The sequence below is a fragment of the Lepus europaeus genome, chromosome 8 (genome assembly GCF_033115175.1).
Source record: "Lepus europaeus isolate LE1 chromosome 8, mLepTim1.pri, whole genome shotgun sequence".
Classification (NCBI taxonomy): domain Eukaryota; kingdom Metazoa; phylum Chordata; class Mammalia; order Lagomorpha; family Leporidae; genus Lepus; species Lepus europaeus.
Window position 1 is genome coordinate 49,722,178 of NC_084834.1, and position 24,324 is coordinate 49,746,501.

General features: G+C 40.0%; 1 protein-coding gene across 8 annotated transcripts in view; it reads right to left on the reverse strand.

Moving 5' to 3' along the window:
- The window catches only part of LARP1B (La ribonucleoprotein 1B), a 142,408-nt gene that overhangs the window by 22,271 nt on the left and 95,813 nt on the right, over window positions 1-24,324 (reverse strand). For 7 of the 8 annotated variants that reach the window (XM_062199640.1, XM_062199634.1, XM_062199633.1 and 4 more), the window contains exon 12: window positions 21,010-21,133. The exons of the other annotated variant lie outside the window; for it this stretch is intronic. In XM_062199640.1, the coding sequence (XP_062055624.1) occupies window positions 21,010-21,133 (124 nt within the window). The remainder of the gene's footprint in view (window positions 1-21,009; window positions 21,134-24,324) is intronic. 8 annotated transcript variants of the gene reach the window in all.

Genomic DNA, 24,324 nt, shown 5'->3' on the forward strand with positions numbered 1-24,324 from the left:
TTTCTACTTAAAATGTATTAGTGTTTCTCCTTTGCCTCTAGGCTTTTTATTGTGCATATGAGAATTTCCTGATTTTGCCTCATATCCCCATGTTGTCTCATTTTCCACTTCAATCTTGGTGACCCAAATAGCACCAAACTATTTATTATTCTGGTTTCCTTACTCCATATCTTTTCATTTGCTTTTTTCTCTGTCTGAAAGAAAATTCCTTTACTTTTATACCCTTTTATACCCATAGTTGAATTCATTTCCTTCCTTTAAAACCCAGCAAAGATGTTAGCTTCCTTGAGAATGTGAAGTATCCTTGAACATACCAACAGAGTTAATCAGTCTGTTTTGTACCACCCTTGCTTTTTTTCCATTTATTGCTTCATTTGTTAAACTGAAATTTATTTTATTACAAATCATCGCATTAGATTCTAACAGCAAGTCTCACTGCATCCTTGAAAGCAAAGTCTACAATCTTCCTGAATCCTACTGTCTACTAAATTTGCCTTTGAAAAAATATATCCTCACAATTAGAGTTCCTTGAATTGTGTTAGTCTTGTTTCCCTTGTATCAGAAAGATACACAATGTTAGACTTTTAAAGGGGCATACACTGAAAAACTTGTTAAATCTAAGACATTTGTACAAGAAATATTCAAAAAACTCAGATCAACAATCCAGAAAGAGTAAGCTTCCAAGTATCTGGATTATGTTCTCTAAATTCTATTCCTCCTTGACCAGGTCCTCCCAAAGAAATAACATCTGGAGCTAATAAATGTGTAATTTGATCCTAGAAAGCAATGACATTAAAAAAAAAAATAGCAAAGGTCATAAGGACAGTGTAGCAACCTCCGTGGGTTCCCCCAGTTTAAAAATGAAGCAATTTAATCACTAAAAACAGCATCTGAATAAATAAGCATCAAATAAATAAGCTCCATGAGTTCACAACAATACTTTAAAATCCAATCACATTAAGAGGATGCTAGGACACCAATTCATTGTTTTTAAAAAGCTGACAAACTAAATTTTAAAAAGGAAAAAACAATTATTCTTACTTTTCTTTAAAATTATATTTCAGGGTAAACAAAAAGTTGATGAAAGACCATTTTTTCTTTATAGAATTCTAGCTAAGAAATGCAGATGGATTGATAGAATTGTAAGACAACTGTTCTGTAACTCTACTGAAATAGAGGATCCAAGTAATACTTATAATGGTTACTAAAACCATTAGGTAAAAATTTGAAAGGAAACTTTAAAATGAATGAATCAAGCTGACAACATCTGAACTAAATCATCAATCATTATCAGTAAAAATAAGTCATACAGCACATTAAGATGCAATAGGAGTCAAGTTGAAAGGAAGAAGGGAAGATGTCTATTCACAAACATAACCAAATAGGGGTGAGAATTCTCCTCTCTCAAACTCTCTCTTGTAGGCCAGCTTCAGATTTTAGTAATAAAGTTTTATTGGAAGCATACACACAGACAAAAAGATGCAATAGGAAATAAAAGACTCTTCCTAAAACATATCTTGCAACCAGAAAACACACACACACACACACAAATAAATTTGATCCTTTAAATTCTATTTGTATTTCATAGGGATATGGAAACACAGTAACATGAAGAAGATACAATCAGGTAAATTTAAATCACAATAAGCCCTAAAGTAAATTAACCAGCTCTTCAACAAATCATTAGCACAAAAAAACAACGAAGATGAATGGTTATAGATTAAGAAAGACAATGGCATATCAACCAAATACAATGTGTGAACTTTGTTTAGTATTGATTCAAACAATTTGAAAAGATACATTTCAGATAGGGAACAAACATAAACTAGGTAGCAGATGATATTAAGGAATTATTTTTAACTTCCTTATGTGAAATAATGGCACTATGAAAATTCACATATATATGTAGATCCTTCTCAGTTCGCAATATATAATGATGTATTTCCAGAATAAATGACACAATTTTTAAAACATATTCATTTATTTATTTATTTGAAAGGAAGAGTTACAGAGATGCAGAGGCAGAGAGAGAGAGAAAGAGAGAGAAGGAAAGGTCTTCCATCCACTGGTTCACATCTCAGATGGCTGCAGCAGCCTGAGCTGGGCAGATGGAAAGCCAGTAGTCAGGAGCTTCTTTCAGGTCTCCCATGTGGGTAACAGGGGACCAAGGAATTGGGGCCATCTTCTACTGCCTTCCCAGGCCATAGCAGAGAGCTGGATCAGAAGAGGAGCAGCCAGGGCTCAAACCGGTGCCCACATAGGATGCTGGCACTGCAGACGGTGGCTTTACCTGCTACACCACAGCAGCAGCCCCAACACTTAAACACTTCAATACTAGGCCAAGGACTTGTTACCATCTCTCCACTTTTATCTTTTTTATCTACTTTTTAATCAAAAGTTTAATTTTTTATATTTATTTTATTCTAGATTTGTTCAGCATGAATTTTATCCACCAATGAGAGTAGATATATTATTTCCATGAAAACTAATATCCATAGAGTGCTTTGGTTACTTCAAAATAAATATTTTACAAAATTTTTATAATATTCTGAATGAAATTATCAGAAAAGGTAATTTTAATCAATATATTTATAGCATATATTTAAATACTATTAGAAATATATAATTAGTAATTAAAATTATTTTTAAATATTTTCTTATTTATTTGAAAGAATTACAGAGAGAGAAGGAGAGACAGAGAGAGGGCTTCCATCCATTGGTTCACTTTCCAAATAACTGCAATGGCCAGGGCTGGGCCAGACTGAAACCAAGAACCAGGAGCTACTTCCAGATCTCCCATGTGGTGCAGGGGCCCAAGGACCTGGGACATCCTCCACAGCTTTCCCAGGCAAATTAGCAAGGAGCTGGACTGGAAGTGGAGCAGATGGGACTCAAACAGGCACCCATATGGAATGCCAGCACTAGACTGCAGTTTAACCCGCTATGCCACAGTGCAAGTCCCAGATAAAAATATATTAACATTTTGAATTTATTATAAGCCTGGGATGACATGTATCATCTAGATATCGCAAGTTTCTTTCAACCCAAATCCTAGGCCTTTTCTTAAACCTGAATGTTCATAACAGTATTTTATCATAATAGCCCAAACTGGAGACAACCCAAATATCTATCAACTGGCAACTGGATAAACAAAATGTAGTATATTCATACAATGGAATACTACTCAGTAATAAAAAGGAGCAAGTTACTGATTACATGCAAGAACATGGATGAATCTCTAAAAATATGTTAAGTGAAAGAAGCCAAACACATGACTGTGTATCATATTTACATATTTTTTACATATTTACATAAAATTTCTGGGATGTATATAACCAGAGAAAGCAAGCAGATAACTAGTTTCTTCAGGATGAAAGTGGATGTTGGGATTGACTGCAGACAGGCATGAAGGAACTTTTAAGCAAGATGCAATTACTCTGAAACTGGGTTGTGGTGCTGATGTACAACTGTACAAATTTACTGAAACTCATCAAATGATGTATTTAAAGCAAGTTGATTTTATGATATATAAAGTAGAACTCAATAAAAGTTGTATAAAACAAAATAAACCAAGCTATCTGCTCTTCAGAGTACGCCAGTCACCACTGTCTAACACTCATGTTTCACTAAAAGCTTATCAGAGAATAATGATATTTCAGAAACTAGGCTGTAGCAGTGATTTTGAAAATTTAGTCTCAACCAGCACCATCAACATGACCTGGGGACTTCCCCGCTAATGCACCTGGGGAAGCAGCAGAAGATGGCCCAGGTCCTTAGGCCCCTGCACCTAAGTGGGAGACAGGGAAGAAACTCCTGGCTCCTAGCTTCAGCCTGGCTTAGCCCTGACTGTAGCAGCCATTTGGAAAGTGAACCAGTGGAAGACTTCTCTCTCTCTCTCTCTCTATTTCTCTCTGCCTCTCCCTGTCTATAACTCTGCCTTTCAAACAAATAAATAAATCTTAAAAAGAAAAATAAATGTGTATTCTCAGATCCTACCTCATTGAGTCAGAAACTTGGTACAGAGTCCTTCAATTGGTTTCAACAAACTGTCCAAGTAAAGCTGATATTTGCTGAATTTAAGAACCACTGGAATAAGGGATATACTAGATATTTTACTATTCAAGATTTCCCAAATTTTATTGGTTTTTTTAAAGATTTATTTTATTTATTTGAAAGACAGAGCTACAGAGAGAGGGGTCTTCCATCCACTGGTTCACTCCCCAAATGGCCGCAATGGCCAGAGCTGCGCAGATCCAAAGCCAGGAGCTTCCTCCGAGTCTCCCACATGGGCTCAGGGGCACAAGAACTTGGGCCATCTTCTGTTGCTATCCCAGGCCACAGCAGAGAGCTGGATTGGAAGTAGAGCAGCCGGGACTAGAACTGGTGCCCATATGGGATGCCGGTGCTGCAGGCAGAGGATTAACCAAGTGAGCCACAGCGCCGACCCCCCAAATCTTGTTACTAAATCAGATTACTGCACAGCTTCATACTTGAACCATTGAGCCTTGTTCACAGTCCTCAATGTTTTTATACACAGGAACTCTCTGGTACTTCAGGCTCTTTATAAATAAAAATGCCACCAGAGGCAAGCATATGGCATAGCAATTAAGATGCTACTTGGGATGCCTGCATCTCCTATTGGAGAACCTGGGTTGGAGTCCCAGCTCTGCTCTCAAGTCCAGCTTCCCACTAATGACACCCAGGGAGGAAACAGGTGATGGTTCAAGTAGTTGGGTCCCTGCCACCCCATATGGGAGACTTGGATTGAGTTCTTGGCTCCTGGCTTTTGCCTGGCCCATCTTTGAGTTTTGCCAGCATTTGGAGAGTAAAGCAGTGAACAGATCTCTCTTCCTACCCTCTACCACACATCCCCACTGTCTCTCTTGTTCTGTCTTTAAAGTAAATAAAATGATAAATACAAAAAAAATTTTTTGACAGGCAGTTAGACAGAGAGAGAGAGAGACAGAGAGAAAGGTCTTCCTTTTCCCATAGGTTCACCCTCCAATGGCCGCAACAGCCGGCGCTGCGCCGATCTGAAGCCAGGAGCCAGGTGCTTCCTCCTGGTCTCCCACGCGAGTGCAGGGCCCAAGGACTTGGGCCATCCTCCACTGCACTCCCTGGCCACAGCAGAGAGCTGGACTGGAAGAAGAGTGACCGGGACAGAACCAGCGCCCCAACCGGGACTAGAACCCAGGGTGCCAGCACTGAAGGCGGAGGATTAGCCAAGTGAGCTGTGGCGCCGGCCGATAAATACAAATTCTAAATGTCACTGACATAGGGCTTAGCAAACGTTTTTTGCAAATGTGAGATAGCAAATATTTTTTTTTGGCTTGTCAGGTCAAAAGTCTTTGTTGAGACAACTCTGCCTTTGTAATATAAAAACAGCCATAGTTATGTATAAATAAAAGGTGTGGCAAGACTGGCCCCGTGGCAAGGCATTTTTGACCCCTGGGTCATAATTTTCTGATCACTGAACTGCAGCAGACAGATAGATATACAAATAATTGGCTTACACTTTACTTGCAAAAAAAGTTCTAATAACTAATTTTGTGTACTCAATAACATATAGTCATATTAAAAAGGGAGATAAATAGGGGTTAACGTAGTAGCATAGCAGGTAAAGCAACTGCCTGCAAGACTGGCATCCCAAATGGACTCCAGTTCAAGTCCCAGACGCTCTGTTTCCCATCCAGCTCCCTGTTAATGGCCTGGGAAAGCCGTTGGAAGATAGCCCAAGTGCTTAGGCCCTTGTAACTCTGCCTTTCAAATGAAAATAAACAATTTTTTTTTAAAAAAGGGAGATAAATAATATGAAAGAGAATGCAATCGAGCTTCTAGAGAAGAAAAACACACCAAATGGAATTAAAAGTTAGTTAGACATTTTGCCTGGGAAAGTAGCTGAACATGGCCAAGTGGTTGGACTCCTGCCACCCATGTGAGAGATCCAGATGAAGCTCCTGGTTCCTGGCTTTGACCTGGCTCAGTCCTGGCTGTTGTGGCCACTTGGAGAGTGAATCAGTGGATGATTTGTTTCTCACTCTCTCTTTAACTCTGACTTTCAAATAAATAAATAGATCTTTAAAGAGATAAATTAGATATTGTAGAAAATAAATGAACTTGAAGACATAGGAACAGAAATTACTTAAAACCAATCACAGAAGGGTCAGAGTTGTGGCACAGCAGGTTAAGCTGTTGCCTGCAATGCTGGCATCTGATGTGCACACAGGTTCAAGTCTTTTTTGCTCCACTTCCAATTCGGCCCCCTGCTAATGCATGTGGGAAGGCAGAAGAAGATGGCCCAAGTACTTGAGTTCCTGCCGCCCATGTGGGAGACCAGGATAGAGTTCCTGGCTCTGGGCTTCAGCCTGGCCCAGCCTGGGTTGTTCTGGCCAGCTGGGGAGTGAATTACCTGGTGGAAGACCTTTCTCTCTGTCTCTCCCTTTCTGTCTCTGTAAGTCTACCTTTCAAATATATAAAACTTAAAACAAAAACAAAACTAGTAAAGTATGGAATGACTTAAATCAGTGTATCATGTGTATAAATGGAGTCTTACAGGAGAATAAATAGAAAAAAGAAAAGGAAAAAATTAAATTTTAATTTAAAATTTTAAAAGAATGACTCAAAAAGTTCCAAATTTGCTTAAAATTATATAAGCACATAGATCCAAAATTCTCAATGAGCCCAAGCACAAGAAACATGAGAAAAAACAAGTCAACAATCATAAGCAAATTTATTAAAATGGCTGATAAAGAGAAAACAGTAAAAACATCCAAAATCCACAGAAATTAACCAAATGCAATAATAGAGAAAAGACAATTAAAAAAAAAAAAGTAGCCCAGTCTCACAATCCTATGTGGCAGTATCTAAGGGTCTAAGAGAGGAAGGAAAAAAAATGCAAAGCTAAAAAAATGTTTAAAGAAGATGGGGCTAGTGTTGTGGCACAGTTAGATTCCCAGCTATTCCACTTCTGATCCAGCTCCCTATTAGTGTGCCTGGTAAAGCATAGAGGATGGCTCAAGTGCTTGTGCCCTTATACCCACAATGGAGACCCCAAAGGAGTTCCAGGCTTCTGGCTTCTCCTGGCTTCAGATTGTTGGCCCAACTCCGACCGTTGAGACCATCTGGGAGTGAACCAGAGTATGAAAGAAGACCTCTCTCTCTCTCCCTCTTCTCTGTCTGTAACTCTGCCTCTCAAATAAATAGATAAACCTTTAAAAAAACAATTATTTAATTTCCAAGTGATTGGAAATTTTCCTATTATCTTTCTGTTATCAATCTTTTATGTAGTTTAATTCTGCTATGGTAAAAAACATACTTTACATGATCTCAATTATGTCAATATTATTTGAGTTAAATTTTGAACCACAATATAGCCTTGGTGATCTTGTTAAAAAGTTGTCAGCTATTATTTCTTTTTTTTAATAATATTTTTTGTCGGGGCCAGCGCTATGGCGCAGCAGGTTAAAGTCCTGGCATGAAGCACCGGCATCCCATATGGGCGTCTGTTCTGGTCCCGGCTGCTCCTCTTCTGATCCAACTCTCTGCTATGGCCTGGGATAGCAGTGAGAGATGGCCCAAGTGCTTGGGCCCCTGCACCCACATGGGAGACCCAGAGGAAGCTCCTGGCTCCTGGCTTCAGATTGGCACAGCCCCAGCAGTTGCAGCCATCTGGGGAGTGAGCCAGTGGATAGAAGACCCTCTCTCTCTGTCTCTGCCTCTCTCTGTAACTCTTTCTTTCAAATAAATAAAATTAAAAATATAATATTTTTTGTTAACTTATTTGGATGGCAGAGTTACAGAGAGGGAGAGAGAGGGAGGAAGAGAAAGAAAGAGAGAGATATCTTCCATCTGCTGATTCACTCCTCAAATGGCCTCAACAGCCGGAGCTGAGCCGATTCAAAGCCAGGAGCCAGAAGTTTCTTCCATTCTCCCACAGAGGTGTAGGGGCCCAAGCACGTGGGCCATTTTCCACTGCTTTCCTAGGCCATCAGCAGGGATCTGGATCAGAAGTAGGGCAGCCACGACTTGAACTGGTTGCCCATATGAGATGCCAGCGCTGAAAGTGAAGGCTTAACCTACTAGACCACAGCACCGGCCCCAACAACTCTTTTTTTTTTTTTTTTTTTTGACAGGCAGAGTGGACAGTGAGAGAGAGAGACAGAGAGAAAGGTCTTCCTTCCGTTGGTTCACCCCCCAAATAGCCGCTAAGGCCGGCGTGCTGCGCAGATCCGAAGCCAGGAGCCAGGTGCTTCCTCCTGGTCTCCCATGTGGGTGCAGGGCCCAAGCACTTGGGCCATGCTCCACTGAACTCCTGGGCCACAGCAGAGAACTGGACTGACTAGAACCCGGCACCCATATGGGATGCCAGCACTGCAGGCAGAGGATTAACCAAGTGAGCCACGGTGCCAGCCCTCCTCAGGTGGCAGTTTTATCTACTACACCACAGCGCTGGACTCAGGAAATATTTTGAATGAACTTAAAATTTAAAAATGACATTAAAATTTCCAAATGCAGCTAAAGCAGTGCTGAAAGGGAAATAAACAGAATTGAATTCCCTATATAGAAGATTCTCCTTTAAAGAAACAGGTATCAGAAAAATTCTCAAATAAAGATATTAAATGAAAACATTTATAAATGATAGATGGTTCAAAATAAATTAGAAAATACTCAGAATTGAAAATCAAAATACAATTACCAAACTTCATGAGAAACATCTAAAATAGTGTTTATAGGGAAATCTGCAGCACTAAGTGGTTACAATGTTAAGAAGAACCACAGAGGGACACAACAAGAGACCTATAGGTCAACATCCTTGATGAAAAGAGATTTAAGAAACCTCAGTAAAATATTAAACCTGAATCCAAGACACATTAAAAGATTATTCACCATGATCAAATAGGATTCATCCTAGGGATGCAAGGATGGCTCATCACACACAAATCAATAATCATGATATAGCATAAAAACAAAATGAGGCCGGTGCCGTGGCTCACTAAGCCAATCCTCCACCTGCGGCACCGGCACCCTGGGTTCTAGTCCCGGTCGGGGCACTGGATTCTGTCCCGGCTGCTCCTATTCCAGTCCAGCTCTCTGCTGTGGCCCGGGAAGGCAGTGGAGGATGGCCCAAGTGCTTGGGCCCTGCACCTGCATGGGAGACCAGGAGGAAGCACCTGGCTCCTGGCTTCGGATCGGCACATCGTGCCGGCCACAGCACACCGGCTGTGGCGGCCATTTGAGGGGTGAACCAATGGAAAAAGGAAGACCTTTCTCTCTGTCTCTCTCTTTCACTGTCTAACTCTGCCTGTCAAAAAAAAAAAAAAAAGATAAAAACCATATGATCATCTCAATAGATGAAAAAAGGCACTTAGTACAAGTAAACATAACTTCATGATAAAAACTGCACAAATCAGGCACAGAAGGAACACACTTCAATATAATAAAAGCTATATATAACAAACCAACAGCTAACATACTGGTTGGGAAAAAGATGAAAGTTTTCTAAGACCTGAAACCAAACAAGGATGCTCACTTTCACCAATTTTATTCAATAATACCGGAAATACCTGAGCAATTAGGCAGGAGAATGAAATAAAGAGCAACCAAATTGGAAAGGAGGAAGCCAAATTGTCACTGTATGCAAATGACATGATGTTATTTATAGAAAACCCTAAAGGCTCTACCAAAAACTATTAGAACAGGAAACTATTAGAATAGGGGTGGGGAGAGGGGCATTTTGCCTAATGGTTAAGATGCCCTTTAAGATGACTGCATCCCGTGTAAGATTGGCTGGGTTTCAGCTTCCTGCTAATGTGCACCATGGGAGTCAACAAGTAATGGCTCAAGTACTTGGATCTCTGCCACCCACAAGGGAGATCTGGATTAAGTTCTTAGTTCCCGGTTTCAGTCTGGCTCAGCCCTGACTATTGCAGGCACCTGGGGAGATATGTCTCTGATCTGCCTTCTAAATAAATAATTTACCTTAAAAATAACAAATTCAGCAAAGTTCCAATATACAAAGTCAACATATAAAAAACAGTAGCATTGTTACACATCAATAGCAAATTACCTGGAAAAAAATTCAAGAAAGCACTCTCCAAGTCAGTGTTTGTGGCACAGTGGGTTGAGCCACCACCTATGATGCCAGCATCCCATATGAGTGCGGTTCAAGTCCCAGCTGCTCCACTTCTGATCCAGCTCTTTGCTAATGTGCCTTGGAAACCAGAAGAAGATGGCCCAAGTACTTGGACCTCTGCCACCATGTGGGAGACCCAGATGGACTTCCAGGTTCCTGGCTTCAGCCTGGCCCAGTCTTGGCTGTCCAGACCATTTGGAGAGTGAACCAGAGGATGGAAGATCTCTTTCTGTCTCTCTTCCTTCTGTAGCTCTGCCTTTAAAATAAATTTTAAAAATCTCTAACATAAAAAAAAAAAATCCCAATTCCAAAACTAAAAAAATAAATAAATAAAACAAAACACAAACAAACAAACAAAATTCTAGGAATAAATACAATCAAAGAGTTAAAAGATGGCTATAATGAATACTAAAAATCACTGACAAAAGAAACTGAAGACGTCACAAGAAATGGAAAGACATCCTGTGCTCCTGGATTGGAAAAATCACTATCATTAATATGTCCATACTACCCAAAGCAACTTATAGACTCAATGCAATCTTTATTAAAATACAAATGATATTATCACAAAAGTAGGAAAAATACTATTAAAATTTGTATGGAATCAGAAAAGACTTTTAATATCCAAAGCAATCATCAGCAAACAAAACAGGAAACATTAGGCCAGCACCGCGGCTCACTAGGCTAATCCTCCGCCTTGCGGCGCCAGCACACGGGGTTCTAGTCCCGGTCAGGGCACCAATCCTGTCCCAGTGCCCCTCTTTCAGGCCAGCTCTCTGCTGTGGCCAGGGAATGCAGTGGAGGATGGCCCAAGTGCTTGGGCCCTGCACCCATGGGAGACCAGGATAAGCACCTGGCTCCTGCCATTGGATCAGCGCGGTGTGCCGGCCGCAGCACGCCAACCGCAGCGGCCATTGGAGGGTGAACCAACGGCAAAAGGAAGACCTTTCTCTCTGTCTCTCTCTCTCACTGTCCACTCTGCCTGTCAAAAAATTTTAAAAAATAAAAAATAAATTAAAAAAAAAACAGGAAACATTAAACTTCCTGACCTTAACATATATTACAAAGCTACGTTAATTAAAATAGTATAAAAATGGGCATAGACACATTCACCAATGGAATAAAACAGTGACCCAAGAAATAAATTCACACATTATAGCTAACTGATCTTTGACAAAGGTGCCAAGAACAAACATTTAACAGTGTTTTCACTAAAAGATGCTGAAAAAACTAGATATGCATATACCAGAGAGATGAAACTAGAGTTCTAATCTCACTATGTACAAAAACCCACTCAAAGTAGATTCACAATCTAAATGGAAGACCTGAAACTATGACACTACTAGAAGAAAACATGAGGGAAGAATTTTAGGACATTGAAACAGATAAGGATTATTTTTGGCTCAGACCCGAAAATCCAGGAAATAAAGGCAAAAACAGACAAATGAGATTTCATCAAACGAATGAGCTTCTGCACAGCAACAGAGTGAACCTTGAAAATGGGAGAAAATATCTGCAAGTTATGCATCTGTCAAGGGAATAATAACCAGAATGTATAATGGATTCAATACAAACAAAATAAAAAGACACCACAATCCAATTTTCAAATAGGCAGTGAATTTAAACGCATTTCTCAAAAGAAGACATACAAACAAATGGTTAACTAGCACAAGAAAATATGTTTCACATCACTAATCATCAGGGAAATGCAAATCAAAATCACAATGAACTATCACCTCACTTCAGTTAGACTTGCTATCCTCAAAAGTACAAAAGGTAGTAGGTGCTGGTGAGGATATGACTACAAGGGAACACTAGCATACTGTTGGTGGGAATGTAAATTAGTGCAGCCATTATGGAAAACGATGGGGAGGTTCCTCAAAAAACTAAAAATTAAACTACCATATGATCCAGCAATACCACTACTAGATATATTTCTAAGCAAAATGAAATTAGTCTGTCAAGAAGTCATCTGCACTCCCATGTTTATGGGAACATTATTCATGATAGCCCAGACATAGAAACAGCCTAAGTGTCTGGCAACTGATGGATGGATAAAGAAAATATAGTACATAAATACAATGGAATATTATCAACCAGAAAAAAAGGATGAAATCCTGTCATTTGCAACAACTTGGATGGAACTAGAAGTCATTAAGTTAAATAAGCACCATATGATCTCACTCATGTAGAACACAGAAAAGTTGATGGGGCTGGCACCATGGCTTACTTCGTTAATCCTCCACCTGAAGCGCCGGCATCCCATATGGGCACCGGGTTCTAGTCCCGGTTGCTCCTCTTCCAGTCCAGCTCTGCTGTGGCCCAGGAAGGCAGTGGAGGATGGCCCAAGTGCTTGGGTCCCTGCACCCTCATGGAAGATCAGGAGGAAGCACCTGGCTCCTGGCCTCGGATTGGCGTAGCTCCGGCCGTAGCGGCCATTTGGGGGGTGAACCAATGGAAGGAAGACCTTTCTCTCTGTCTGTCTGTCTCTCTCTCTCTCTCACTGTCTAACTCTGTCAAATAAAAAAAAAAAAAACACAGAAAAGTTGATGTCATAGGAGTTAAGAGTATAATGGTGGTTACCAGAGGATAGAGAGTGTGTGGATGGAGTGGGGGAGTACAGGTGGGGAAAGGTTGACTAAATAGGTACTAAGTTAAAGGTGGACAGAAGTAACAAGTTCTGGTGGGGCAGGCATTTAGCCTAGTAGTTGGTTAGGATGCCTGCGTGCCTTGTAACAGTATGTAGGCTTAATGCTCAGGTACAACTCATTACTCTAGCTTCCTGCTAATCTCTTAGTAGTTTGTGATGATGGCTCAAGTAGTTGGGTTCCTACACTCATGTGTGAAGCCTGGATTGAGTTCCTGGCTCCTGGCTTCAGGACAGCTCAGTCCTGGCCACTGCAGTACAGGCATCTGGAGAGTGATCCCACAGATGGGAGCATTCTTTATCTTTCTCCACTGAAAGAAAGAAAAGAAAAAAGGAGGCTGGCACCACAGCTCAGTAGGCTAATCCTCGGCCTTACAGCGCAGGCACACTGGGTTCTAGTCCCGGTCAGGGCGCTGGATTCTATCCCAGTTGCCCCTCTTCCAGGCCAGCTCTCTGCTGTGGCCTGGGAGTGCAGTGGAGGATGGCCAAGTGCTTGGGCCCTGCACCCCATGGGAGACCAGGAGAAGCACCTGGCTCCTGCCATTGGATCAGCGCGGTGCGCCGGCTGCAGCGCGCTGGCTGCGGCGGCCATTGGAGGGTGAACCAACGGCAAAGGAAGACCTTTCTCTCTGTCTCTCTCTTTCTCTCACTGTCCACTCTGCCTGTCAAAAAAAAAAGGAGGAAAGAAGGAAAGAGGGAAGGATGGAAAGAAAGAAGGAAGGAAGGAAGGAAAGAAAGGAGGAAAGATAGAGAAAGAAAGAAGGAAGGAAAGAAAGAAAGGAAGAGAGAAAGGAAGGGAAGGGAAGGGAAGGGAAGGGAAGGGAAGGGAAGGGAAGGGAAGGGAAGGGAAGGGAAGGGAAGGGAAGGGAAGGGAAGGGAAGGGAAGGGAAGGGAAGGGAAGGGAAGGGAAATTCTGGTGTTCCACTGTATAGTTGAGAGAATACATGTAATAATAATGTACTTTATTATTTTTGTAAAAAAAAAAAGCTAGAAAAATTATTTTGAATGGTTTCATCACAAAGAAATTTCTACTTCTCAAATAAATAAGCAAATTTTGAAAAAAACAGAAAGGTCTCAAATCAATGATCCAAGCTTCCATCCTGATAAAGCAGAAAAAGAGAAGCAAAATAAACCTTAACCAGACAGAAAGACAGGAATAATAGAATTAAGAGCAGAAATTAATAAAACTAGAAGAGAAAATAAAGCAAATAAAAGCTGCTTTTTTTTTTTTTTTTGGACAGGCAGAGTGGATAGTGAGAGAGAGAGAGACAAGAGACAGAGAGAAAGGTCTTCCTTTTTGCTGTTGGTTCACCCTCCAATGGCTGCTGCGGCTGGCGCATCTCGCTGATCCGAAGTCAGGAGCCAGGTGCTTCTCCTGGTCTCCCATGCGGGTGCAGGGCCCAAGGACTTGGCCATCCTCCCCTGCCTTCCAGGGCCATAGTAGAGAGCTGGCCTGGAAGAGGGGCAACCAGGATAGAATCCGGCGCCCCAACTGGGACTAGAACCCGGTGTGCCGGCGCCACAAGGCGGAGGATTAGCCTGTTAAGCCACGGCGCCAGCCAAAAGCTGCTTTTAAAAAACAGATCAAGGGGCTGGGGCCGGCGCTGTGGCCCAGTAGGTTAACGACCTGGCCTGAAGCATCAGCATCCTATGTGGGTGCCGGTTCAAAACCCGGCTGCTCCACTTCAAATACAGCTTTCTGCTGTGGCCTGGGAGAGCAGTAGAAGCTGGTCCAAGTTCTTGGGCCCCTGCACCCGTGTGGGAGACCCGGAGGAGGTTCCTGGCTCCTGTCTTCAGATCAGCACAGCTCTGGCTGTTGCAGCCAATTGGGGAGTGAACCATCGAATGGAAGACCTCTCTCTCTCTCTCTCTCTGCCTCTTCTCTCTCTGTATAACTCTGACTTCCAAATAAATAAATCAGATCAAGGGGACAGCACTGTGGCATAGCAGGTAAAGCTGCTGCCTGTAGTGCTGGCATACCATATGGGTACCAGTTGGAGTACTGGCTGCTCCACTTCCAATCGAGCTCTCTGCTATGGCCTGGGAAAGCAGTAGAAGATGACCCAAGGACTTGGGCCCCTGCACCCATATGGGAAGACCCAGAGAAAACTCCTGGCTCCTGGCTTCAGCAGCTCTGGCTGCTGCGGCTAACTGGGGAGTGAACTAGCAGATGGAAGACCGCTCTCTCTCTCTCTCTCTCTCTCTGCCTCTCCTTCTCTCTCTGTGAACTTTAACTTTCAAATAAATAAATACATCTTTAAAAAAAGAAAAAAACAGATCAAGGGGCCAACAGTGTGGCATAGTGGGCTAAGCCTCTGCCTATAGTGCCATCATCCCATATGGGTACCAGTTCTAATCCTGGCTGCTCCTCTTGCAATCCATCTCTCTGCTATGGTCTGGGAAAGCAGGAGCAGATGGCCAAAATGCTTGGGCCCCTGCACCCACATGGAAGACCCAGAAGAAGCTTCTGCCTACTGGCTTCAGATAGGCCCAGCTCCAGCTGTTGCGGCCATCTGGGGAGTGAACCAGCAGATGGAAGAACTTTCTCTCTGTCTCTCCTTCTCTTTGTAACTCTGCCTCTCAAAAAAAAAAAAAAAAAAATTAAAAAAATGATCAACTGGCCGGCACCGCAGCTCAATAGGCTAATCCTCCATCTGTGGCGCAGCACGCCGGGTTCTAGTCCCAGTCGGGGTGCTGGATTCTGTCCTGGTTGCCCCTCTTCCAGGCCAGCTCTCTGCTGTAGCCTGGGAGTGCAGTGGAGGATGGCCCAAGTCCTTGGGCCTTGCACCCATATGAGAGATCAGGAGAAGCACCTGGCTCCTGGCTTCGGATCAGTGCAGTGCACCAGCCACAGCGCGCCGGCCGCAGAGGCCATTGGAGGGTGAACCAATGGTAAAGGAAGACCTTTCTCTGTCTCTCTCTCTTTCACTGTCCACTTTGCCTGTCAAAAAAAAAAATATCAACCTAATACACTATGAACATTTAGCTAGATTAACCAAGAAAAAGAAAATTAACAAAGTATAAACATCATGAATAAAAAAAGAAATATCTCTACAGCCCTTATAAACATTAAAAGAACAAAATAGAATATTTCAAACAATCTCCACAAAATGGACCAATTTTTTTAGATACAAAAACTCACTTAAGAAAAAAGACATTACCTAAATAGCCTAATATCTATTAAAGGAATTAATTTATAGTTATAAACATTCCAATAGTTCCAAGTCCAGATAGCTTCACTGGCAAATGTTAACAATGTGTAAGGAATAAATAATAATTCTACACAAATTCTTTCAAAATATAAAAAATACTTATGAACTCATTTTATGAGGCAAATAATCCCTAATACCAAAACCATACAAATATGATCTAAGAAAATTAAATAGAACCTAGTTTTCCTCATAAACATTAAAAAAAAAATCTTAAAAAAATGTGAGACCCTCCCAACAAAGAAAAGCACAGGACCAGATGGATTCACTGCTGAATTCCACCAGACATTTAAAGAAGAACTAACTCCAATTCTTCTCAAACTATTCAAAACAATTGAAAGAGAGGGAATCCTCCCAAATTCTTTCTACAAAGCCAGCATCACCTTAATTCCTAAACCTGAAAAAATGCAGCAAAGAAAGAGAATTACAGACCAAGTGCCCTGATGAACATAGACTCAAAAATCCTCAATAATATCCAGGCCAACAGAGAATGCAACAACACATCAGAAAGATCATCCACCCAGACCAAGTGGGATTTATCCCTGGTACACAGGGATGGTACAACGTTCGCAAATCAATCAATGTGATACACCACATTAACAAACTGCAGAAGAAAAACCATATTATTATCTCAATAGAAGCAGAGAAAGCATTTGATAAAATATAATACCCTTTCATGGTGAATACTCTAAGCAAATTGGATATGCTATCTCTATATATATAGATAGCATCCCATGTGGGCGCTGATGTGATCTAAATAATGTCGAAGCCTGTGGATCTAAGAGGCTTCCAAAATCTTGGCAGCTCATGACAAGAGCCTTGGGTGATCACTGATGTTATAAATAAGAGTGTCAATTGTTAAATCAACAATAGGAGTCACTGTGCACTTACTACCTATGTAGGACCTCTGTCCTTAATGTGGTGTCTTATGAGAATTAATGGTAAAATTAGTCTTCAAACAGTACTTTATACTTTGTGTGTCTGTGTGAGTGCAAACTGTTGAAATTTTTACTAAGTATAGAATTGATCTTTTATATATAAAGATAATTAAAAATGAATCTTAATGAAGAATGGGATGGGAGAGGAAGAAGGAGGTGGGATGCTTTAGGGGTGGGAGGGCAGGTATAGGAGGAAGAACTGCTATAATCCAAAAGTTGTACTTATGAAATTTAATTTATTAAATGCAATCTTTCTATAAAAAATACGAGTGAAATGAATGAAGCAACATATAAAAAAGATAGCATCATAATCAAACAGATTTTATTCAGGGAATCCAAGACTATTTCAACATTTAACAATGTAATTTACACAATCAACAGACTAAGACAAACTAGATGATGATATCAAAAGACTTAGCAAAAAGGAAAAAATCAATAACCATTCAAGATTAACAACTCTCAGTACCTGAGAAATAAGCATTTCCTCAGCCTGATAGAGGACATCTATGGAAAACCTACAACCAATATCATACTTGATGGTGAAAGAGTGAAGGCTTTACCTCTAAAATCAGGAACAGGGCAAGGATGTCCCATATCACCATTGCTATTCAACATGTTGGAGGTCCTAACCAGAGCAATAAGGCAAGAAAAATATAGAAAAGTAAGAAACAGACTGCATCTATTTGTTGAAACATGATTATCTATATAGAAAATACCAAAGAATCTACAAAGAATTCATCAAATTAATAAGTAAGTTTATCAAAGACAAAAAGATATGTTAAATATACAAAAGAATTGTATTTCTACATTATAGTAATAAACAATTACAAAGTAAACACTTTTTAGTATCATTTGTAATAGAATATACATGCACACACACCTACACACACTTGGGAATTTTGCCTAATGAAGTACATGCAAAGTATACCAAGGTCTACAAAACACTAAAGAACAGAAAACACTTAAGTGGAGATGTATATCATATTCTTAATTGGAGGATTCAATACTGTTATGATGTTAATTACCTCTGAACTAATCCATGATCAATTAAATTCCAATCAAAATTCAGAGAGTTTGTATGGATATCAATAGGCTATTCTTATAACATATAACTAAAACAACAAAAACAAATTTCAGAAACAAGAAAACAGCTGGTGGACACTACTACCTGCTTCTAAGACTATAGTTATAAATTTACGCTAGTGGCAAAGGGATAAATACAAGGTTCAGATGAATAGAATACAGAATCCAAAAAGAGATTTCTACACATAGAGGTAGTTGATTTCTGAAAAAGGTGAAAAATGGAGGAAAGACTTTTTAAAAAATGGTCACTGGAATCACTGAACACCAATGTCTATACTTATTTACATCACATACAAACAAGGAAACAATCCTCAAAATTGATTAGATATCTGAATTGGGCAAAAATTAAAAACATAAAGCTTCTAAGAGAAAACACAGAAGAGACTCTTGTGACTCTGGGGTAGGTTTGATTTCTTTGACAAACATCAAAAGTATGACACATAAAAGAAAAAAATATGAAAAACTGTACTTCATTAAACATAAGAATTTCTGATCTTCAAAAGATATTCTTAAAATAAAAACATAAGCCTCATACTGAGATATGTGAAAAATTCCATATGTAATAAAGGACTTGTTTCCAGAATAAATAGCTCTCAAATCTCAATAAGAAAACAAACAATTCAATAAAAGAAATGTCAAAAGATTTGGACAGACATTTCACCAAATATAAACTGATGAAAAATAAACACATAAAAATATGTTCAACATCTTTAATCACTTTGAGGTATTCCTATTAAAACTGTACAGTTTTTAAAAAGCACCCAATACCAAGTGTTAAATGAGAATGTAGAGAAACTGGAACCCTCATATATTGCTGGCTGTTACGTAAAATGGCACAGCCACTCTAGAAGAGTCAGTTTCTTATAAACGTACAGTTAACAGTGTGATCCAGCAATGCCACACAGAAGCATTTACCAAAGTGAAATGAAAATTTCTTTTCACATGAAAACCTGCAAGCAAATATTTATAGCAGCTTTTTTCACAACTACTCCAAACCAGAAGCAATCCATGTCTTTGAACAAATGGAATACTAGTTAGCAATAAAATGAAATAAAAACAACACACAAAAAGCATGAATGAATCTAAAATGCACCATCCTTTATAATGCAGAAAAAGCCAGCTTCAAAAGGCCACATTCCATTTGATTTCACTTATAGGACATTCTTGATAAGGTAAAACTATAGGGATAAGAAACAGAAAACAGGTTGCCAAAAGCTGGGGCTGGGGTTGACTACAAAGAGGCATGGAAGAATTGTGTAGGAGTGCTTCTGTAACCTGATTAAACAGTTATGACTGTATGCACCTGTCAAAATATCCAAAACTACACATGCAAAATGTATGAAATGTACTAAAAGTATATTATATTTTAAAAATATGACCCCCTGAAAACAGGCAAAAATAGACAAAAAGGATTGCATGAAACTATGAAGTTTCTGCACAGCAAAGAAAGCAATCAACAGAGGAAAGAGACAATCTACAGAATGGAAAAAAAATATTTGCAATTATAATTTAATAATAAGTTAGTATATAAGCAACTCAAACAATTCAATAGCAAAAATATAAATCATCTAATGAAAACATAGGCAAAGGATTTGAATAGAGAGGTCTCAAACACAAAAATGGCTAACAGGTATGTGGAAAGTTTCATCTTTATGGAGACTCCTAAAGAAATTAAGAATAGAACTACCACATATGATCCAACAATCCCTCTTCTGGGCATATACCCAAAGGAAATGAAATCACTACCTTGTAAAGTTATCTGCATCACTATGTTCATTGCTGCATTGCTCACAATAGCCATGGTGTATCTGTCAACTAACGAAACTGTCAACTAACGAAAAACTGTAAGATACACAGAAACATACACATAGCCCTAAAAAAGGAGACCTGTCATTTGCTACAACATGGATGAACCCCCACGACATGCTAACTGAAATAAAGCCAGATACAGAAAGAAACATGCTGTACGATCTCACATATATGAAATTTTTAGAAAGAGCCAAATATAGAGAATAAAACAGAAACTAAAAGTGACATATCAATCTATTTGAGTGTCTGGACCTCGTATGTATCCTGATTTTAAAAAACTGAATGCCAAAAGTGATGAATACGAGCATGAATACTAACTACATATCTATTAAAAGGTTATAGTTAATTTTAGCTATGATAATGGTGTGTGTTATTTATGAGGTAAAAGAAATGGACCTTATCTTTTTAAAGACACATGCAGAAATATTTAGGGATGAAAAATATGAATGATATGACTTGGAGTTTGCTTCAAATAGTTAACAGGGAAGTGTAGGGAGTGACTAGAATCCAGATGAAGCAAAAGTGGGTATGAAATGATTACGGGTTAAAGGCAGGTAATGGTTATATGGGAGTTTCATTATACTATTCTCTTCTTGTATATGTTTGACTTTTTCTTATTAATGCTTCCAAGAACTGTAACAAAACAGTTACCTTTGCCTGGAAGTGTCAAAATGAATTTATGAATCTCCCAAATGTATTCACATTTTCACATAGATCTAAGGCCTTAAAACAAAATTATGAGTCTAGTAGAATAATGATCAGTAAATCGATGAAAACTGTTAAGAAGAGAAATATTTCCAGCAATTTTAAAATCACATCAGATACATAAAGAACCAACCAATTGCGCTTATTTCTAAATAAGCATCTGGTTTTGAGCAGGAGCTGTCCTAACAGATGACTTCTACTTCACCTTTTTGATTATCTGCCTATTCAGGCAAAGTAAGAATAAGCTGTGATTCAAACTTTGTGTGTTTACTATAATGCTATCTCACCAAATTCACAATCTGTATTTTCAACTTTCTAAAACTTTTTGAGGTACAATGGGCAAATAAAAGTTGAGTTTAAAATTATAGTACACTACCAAATATCTAATTTTTTTCTGCAAATAAAGAAAAAAGGAGCAATCTTTTAAAACAATTTAGAACTGCTTTATACTAGTCGAGACACTTACACAAAAGCTTATTTACCTACCTTGCCTGGACCGTGAAGGTGCTACAGGTACTTCTTGATTTGACTCAAAAGGAAGTTCAGGTGTTAGGTTTTCAAACTGCTCTTTACTAATGAGATTTAGCTTCTGAAAGTTCTCAACTTCTTGCTGAAGTAGAATGGAGGAATCTAATTACTAAACTGTCTAATAGAGCAACCAACAGACAACAATCGATACCAACTTCAAAAAATGAGCTTTTAAAAAATAAGGATTAATCGCAATGGAGTAAAAAGATGTTCTAATAAAGAGTCTAGCATTATATTTAATAACATTTAATACTAGAGTCAAAAAGAGGCATATAGAATCTAAAATACAAATACTTTATGATTAGAGAACATTATAAAAGCAAACATACTAGTTAGTTATTTTTTGAGCATTTACACACAAGATCTTCAGAGTATTTAAAGTTACAAAGCAATCTAATGCATGTTCCCTATCCTTTGGTAATAAGTTAGAAAGAAACCTACAAATAAAAACTAATAATATTATCTGAAATTAATATGAAAGGTGATATTTGGTGTAAGAATTGATATCATCAGGGAAGGCTCACAGAAGAAATGGACAGAAGTAGCTCTCAAAGGTTGAGAGTTTAGACAAAGGGAAAAAGCATGCTATGTGAGCAAGGCTCAGAAACTTGGACTTGGAAAACACAATGCTTATTAGAAAGAAACTAAGCGAACAAGAAAACCTGTGTAGGACCAGTGGCCAAAGGTGACAAGGAAGTTGGAGAAAGCTGCTAGCACTTTAATAGCAGGTCACAATTTTCATGTCATTTTTTAGTGCTGAGGTACTAACGGCCAAAGATAAATCTGGATGGTACTGGAAGTTCATATCCAAACCTCTTTCAGTATCTTAGCAGCAAAGAGGCTCAGCAGGTTTGAGTTGTTAGCTCAAAGCAAGAATAAGTTCACCCCAGCCTCTGGGGCTCCAAAGGCTCCTTTCTAAGGTTACACAGTCACTTAGACATTGCCTGTTTTACAGATATGTGGCATGGCTGCTCTCTAGTGCACACAGAGGCAGCCTGTCTGGTTTCCCCCACCTGACAACAAACCCTTTCCCTTACTGGTGTGTTTTGTGACGGCCTTACACAGACTATAACCTGAGTTCTAGTGGGTGCATGGGTGATGACCCCACCCTCTGTTCCCATATCCTCCCATCTGACTCTATGGGTCACCATGGGAGCTTCGTCCCACATTCCGTCGGATCCTCCTCTCAGCGGTCTCCTACTTCGACAACGGGTCCAAATGGCTGCTTACTGGCATGTTTACCGTTAATGGGATCTCTACCACTTGTGTGAGCATTCAGAAAAGTGGAAGATTTCCTATGTCTAAGCCTTCTATCTCCACTCGTGTTCTCTGGCTCAAACTCTCTTAACTTCCAAAGCTCTCATTAAAAAGCCAAAACTCCAGCTCTCACTATCTCGCTCTACCTCCCCCTCCCACCCAGGAATTCTAAGCTCCTGCTTGCCCTTATCTCAGAACCAGCCCTTGTCCATGTCTACTCTCCCTGCCTTCAAACACCCTCCTCCCAAAGAAGCAAAGGCAAGTTTGGGAATGGGCTGCCTCCATGCCGTCACCCTCCTGCCCTGGTCCTCCAACTGGTCCTCACCACCACCCCCCCATTCAATTTTACCATAAGAATAGCAAGGGAGTGGTGATTCCATCCTTTTGAACTCAGAGATTACTATAAACAAGTCACCTATCCCACCCTTCTGATGGCTTTTTAGTCTATCAGGAGCAAGCCAGACAGGATAAAGGATTCAAATCAAGTCTGTTGATGGGTTTTGTCCCCACCTTGTAACTGAAAGTCAAGCTGACTTCAGCAGTTCTCCTTAATACCTACAAATACAATTTCCTGGTCCCATTAGCAGGCATTTCCTAGATATTTGATTCGCTAGCTCCAGGTTAAAGTCTAATTATCTCGTTTGCAGACAAGCAGTTTTTCAATCCAGACTTCCATTAGATACAGTCAACATGTGGCCTGAACTTGTGTAGACAAGTTTCAGCATGTTTTTGGTATCCCCTGTCTTTCTTCTTAAGTTCCCTCTTTTGGGTCACTTCTGTCTGGTCCTCCCTATGTAGTATATACCTCAGATGAGGTTTACTGGGGAGAATTTTGTTCCCCCACTATACTTCTTCGTAACTTCACCTGCCTAGTCACCAATGTAGGTGGTAACCAGAGCTGGCACGCTCCAGCTTAAAAACACCTTTGCTAAGGCTCTCACCAGGAAGGCTTCTTGTCGAAAGCAGGCCCATTAGAAAAGACTCAAGGTTAAGAGGCATAGAACAACTATCTTTCTTCATGCAGGGGCACAAACTGACAGTGCATATTTGACAAGGCAGAGGCCTGGTCTAGCACACCACCAGTAAAGGGAACTGATCTCTCCCTGTGTGTGCTATTCTGACAGATAGATACCCGAGGTTACAGGAGGGGAAGGCTGAGGGAAAGTGGGTAATACTTGCTAGTCCCACCCTCACCTTCTTTCCCTTCCCTGTGGGCTTCTGAGCATGTCTGGATGCCACAGGCAGTGAGAGAGTTTTGAGAGACATCTTGACCTCTGAGCTTAAAGAAAAATGCCTCATCTTTTTTTACATCACTAGCTGGCCTGGTTGATATTTTGTTCATTAGCTCTGGGTTAACAGCCAAAACTGCCTCTCTCTCTTCCCAAACCTTCCTCCTCCATTCTGCCACTCGCTCTCTTTTAACCTAGCCACTTTGGCATCTCTTCTACCCTGCACGACGGGGACCATAAAGCCCTGAGAGAAATTTCAGAAATTCTACACCCTTATATCTCTCTCAACCTTTGTGAAATAATGATCAAGGCCACTGGCCCTTCAAACCAGCAGGCTCACCAGATTAACTACTATTTCCAGACATATCTCCTTTTCCATAATTGCTCCTTGTTCTATCACCTATCTGATTCCCCTTAGGAATCTCCAGAGGGGCGCCCATCTGTTCTGATGGATGCCCTCACCCATTAAACCTAACATAATGGTAAACAATAACTTGCCAATTGTGCAATTCGGTTTCTGATGATACAGCAATGGGTAATCAGTACTCATTACAGCCACTAAGGTGGATTTTGCAGTCTCCGGTTTAATGTCACTGATTTATAGTTAAAGTTTTATAAAAGGAGTAGAATCCCATATGAATGCAGTTTTGACTTTAATTCAGGTATGGTATAGTACCAGTATCTTCACTCATCTAGGTGTTATTGCTTAATGTAAATTGGGTAAAGGCAGATGAGACAAATGTGTCTAAATATAAACATTGGTACTCTTAACACCTTATATTCTATA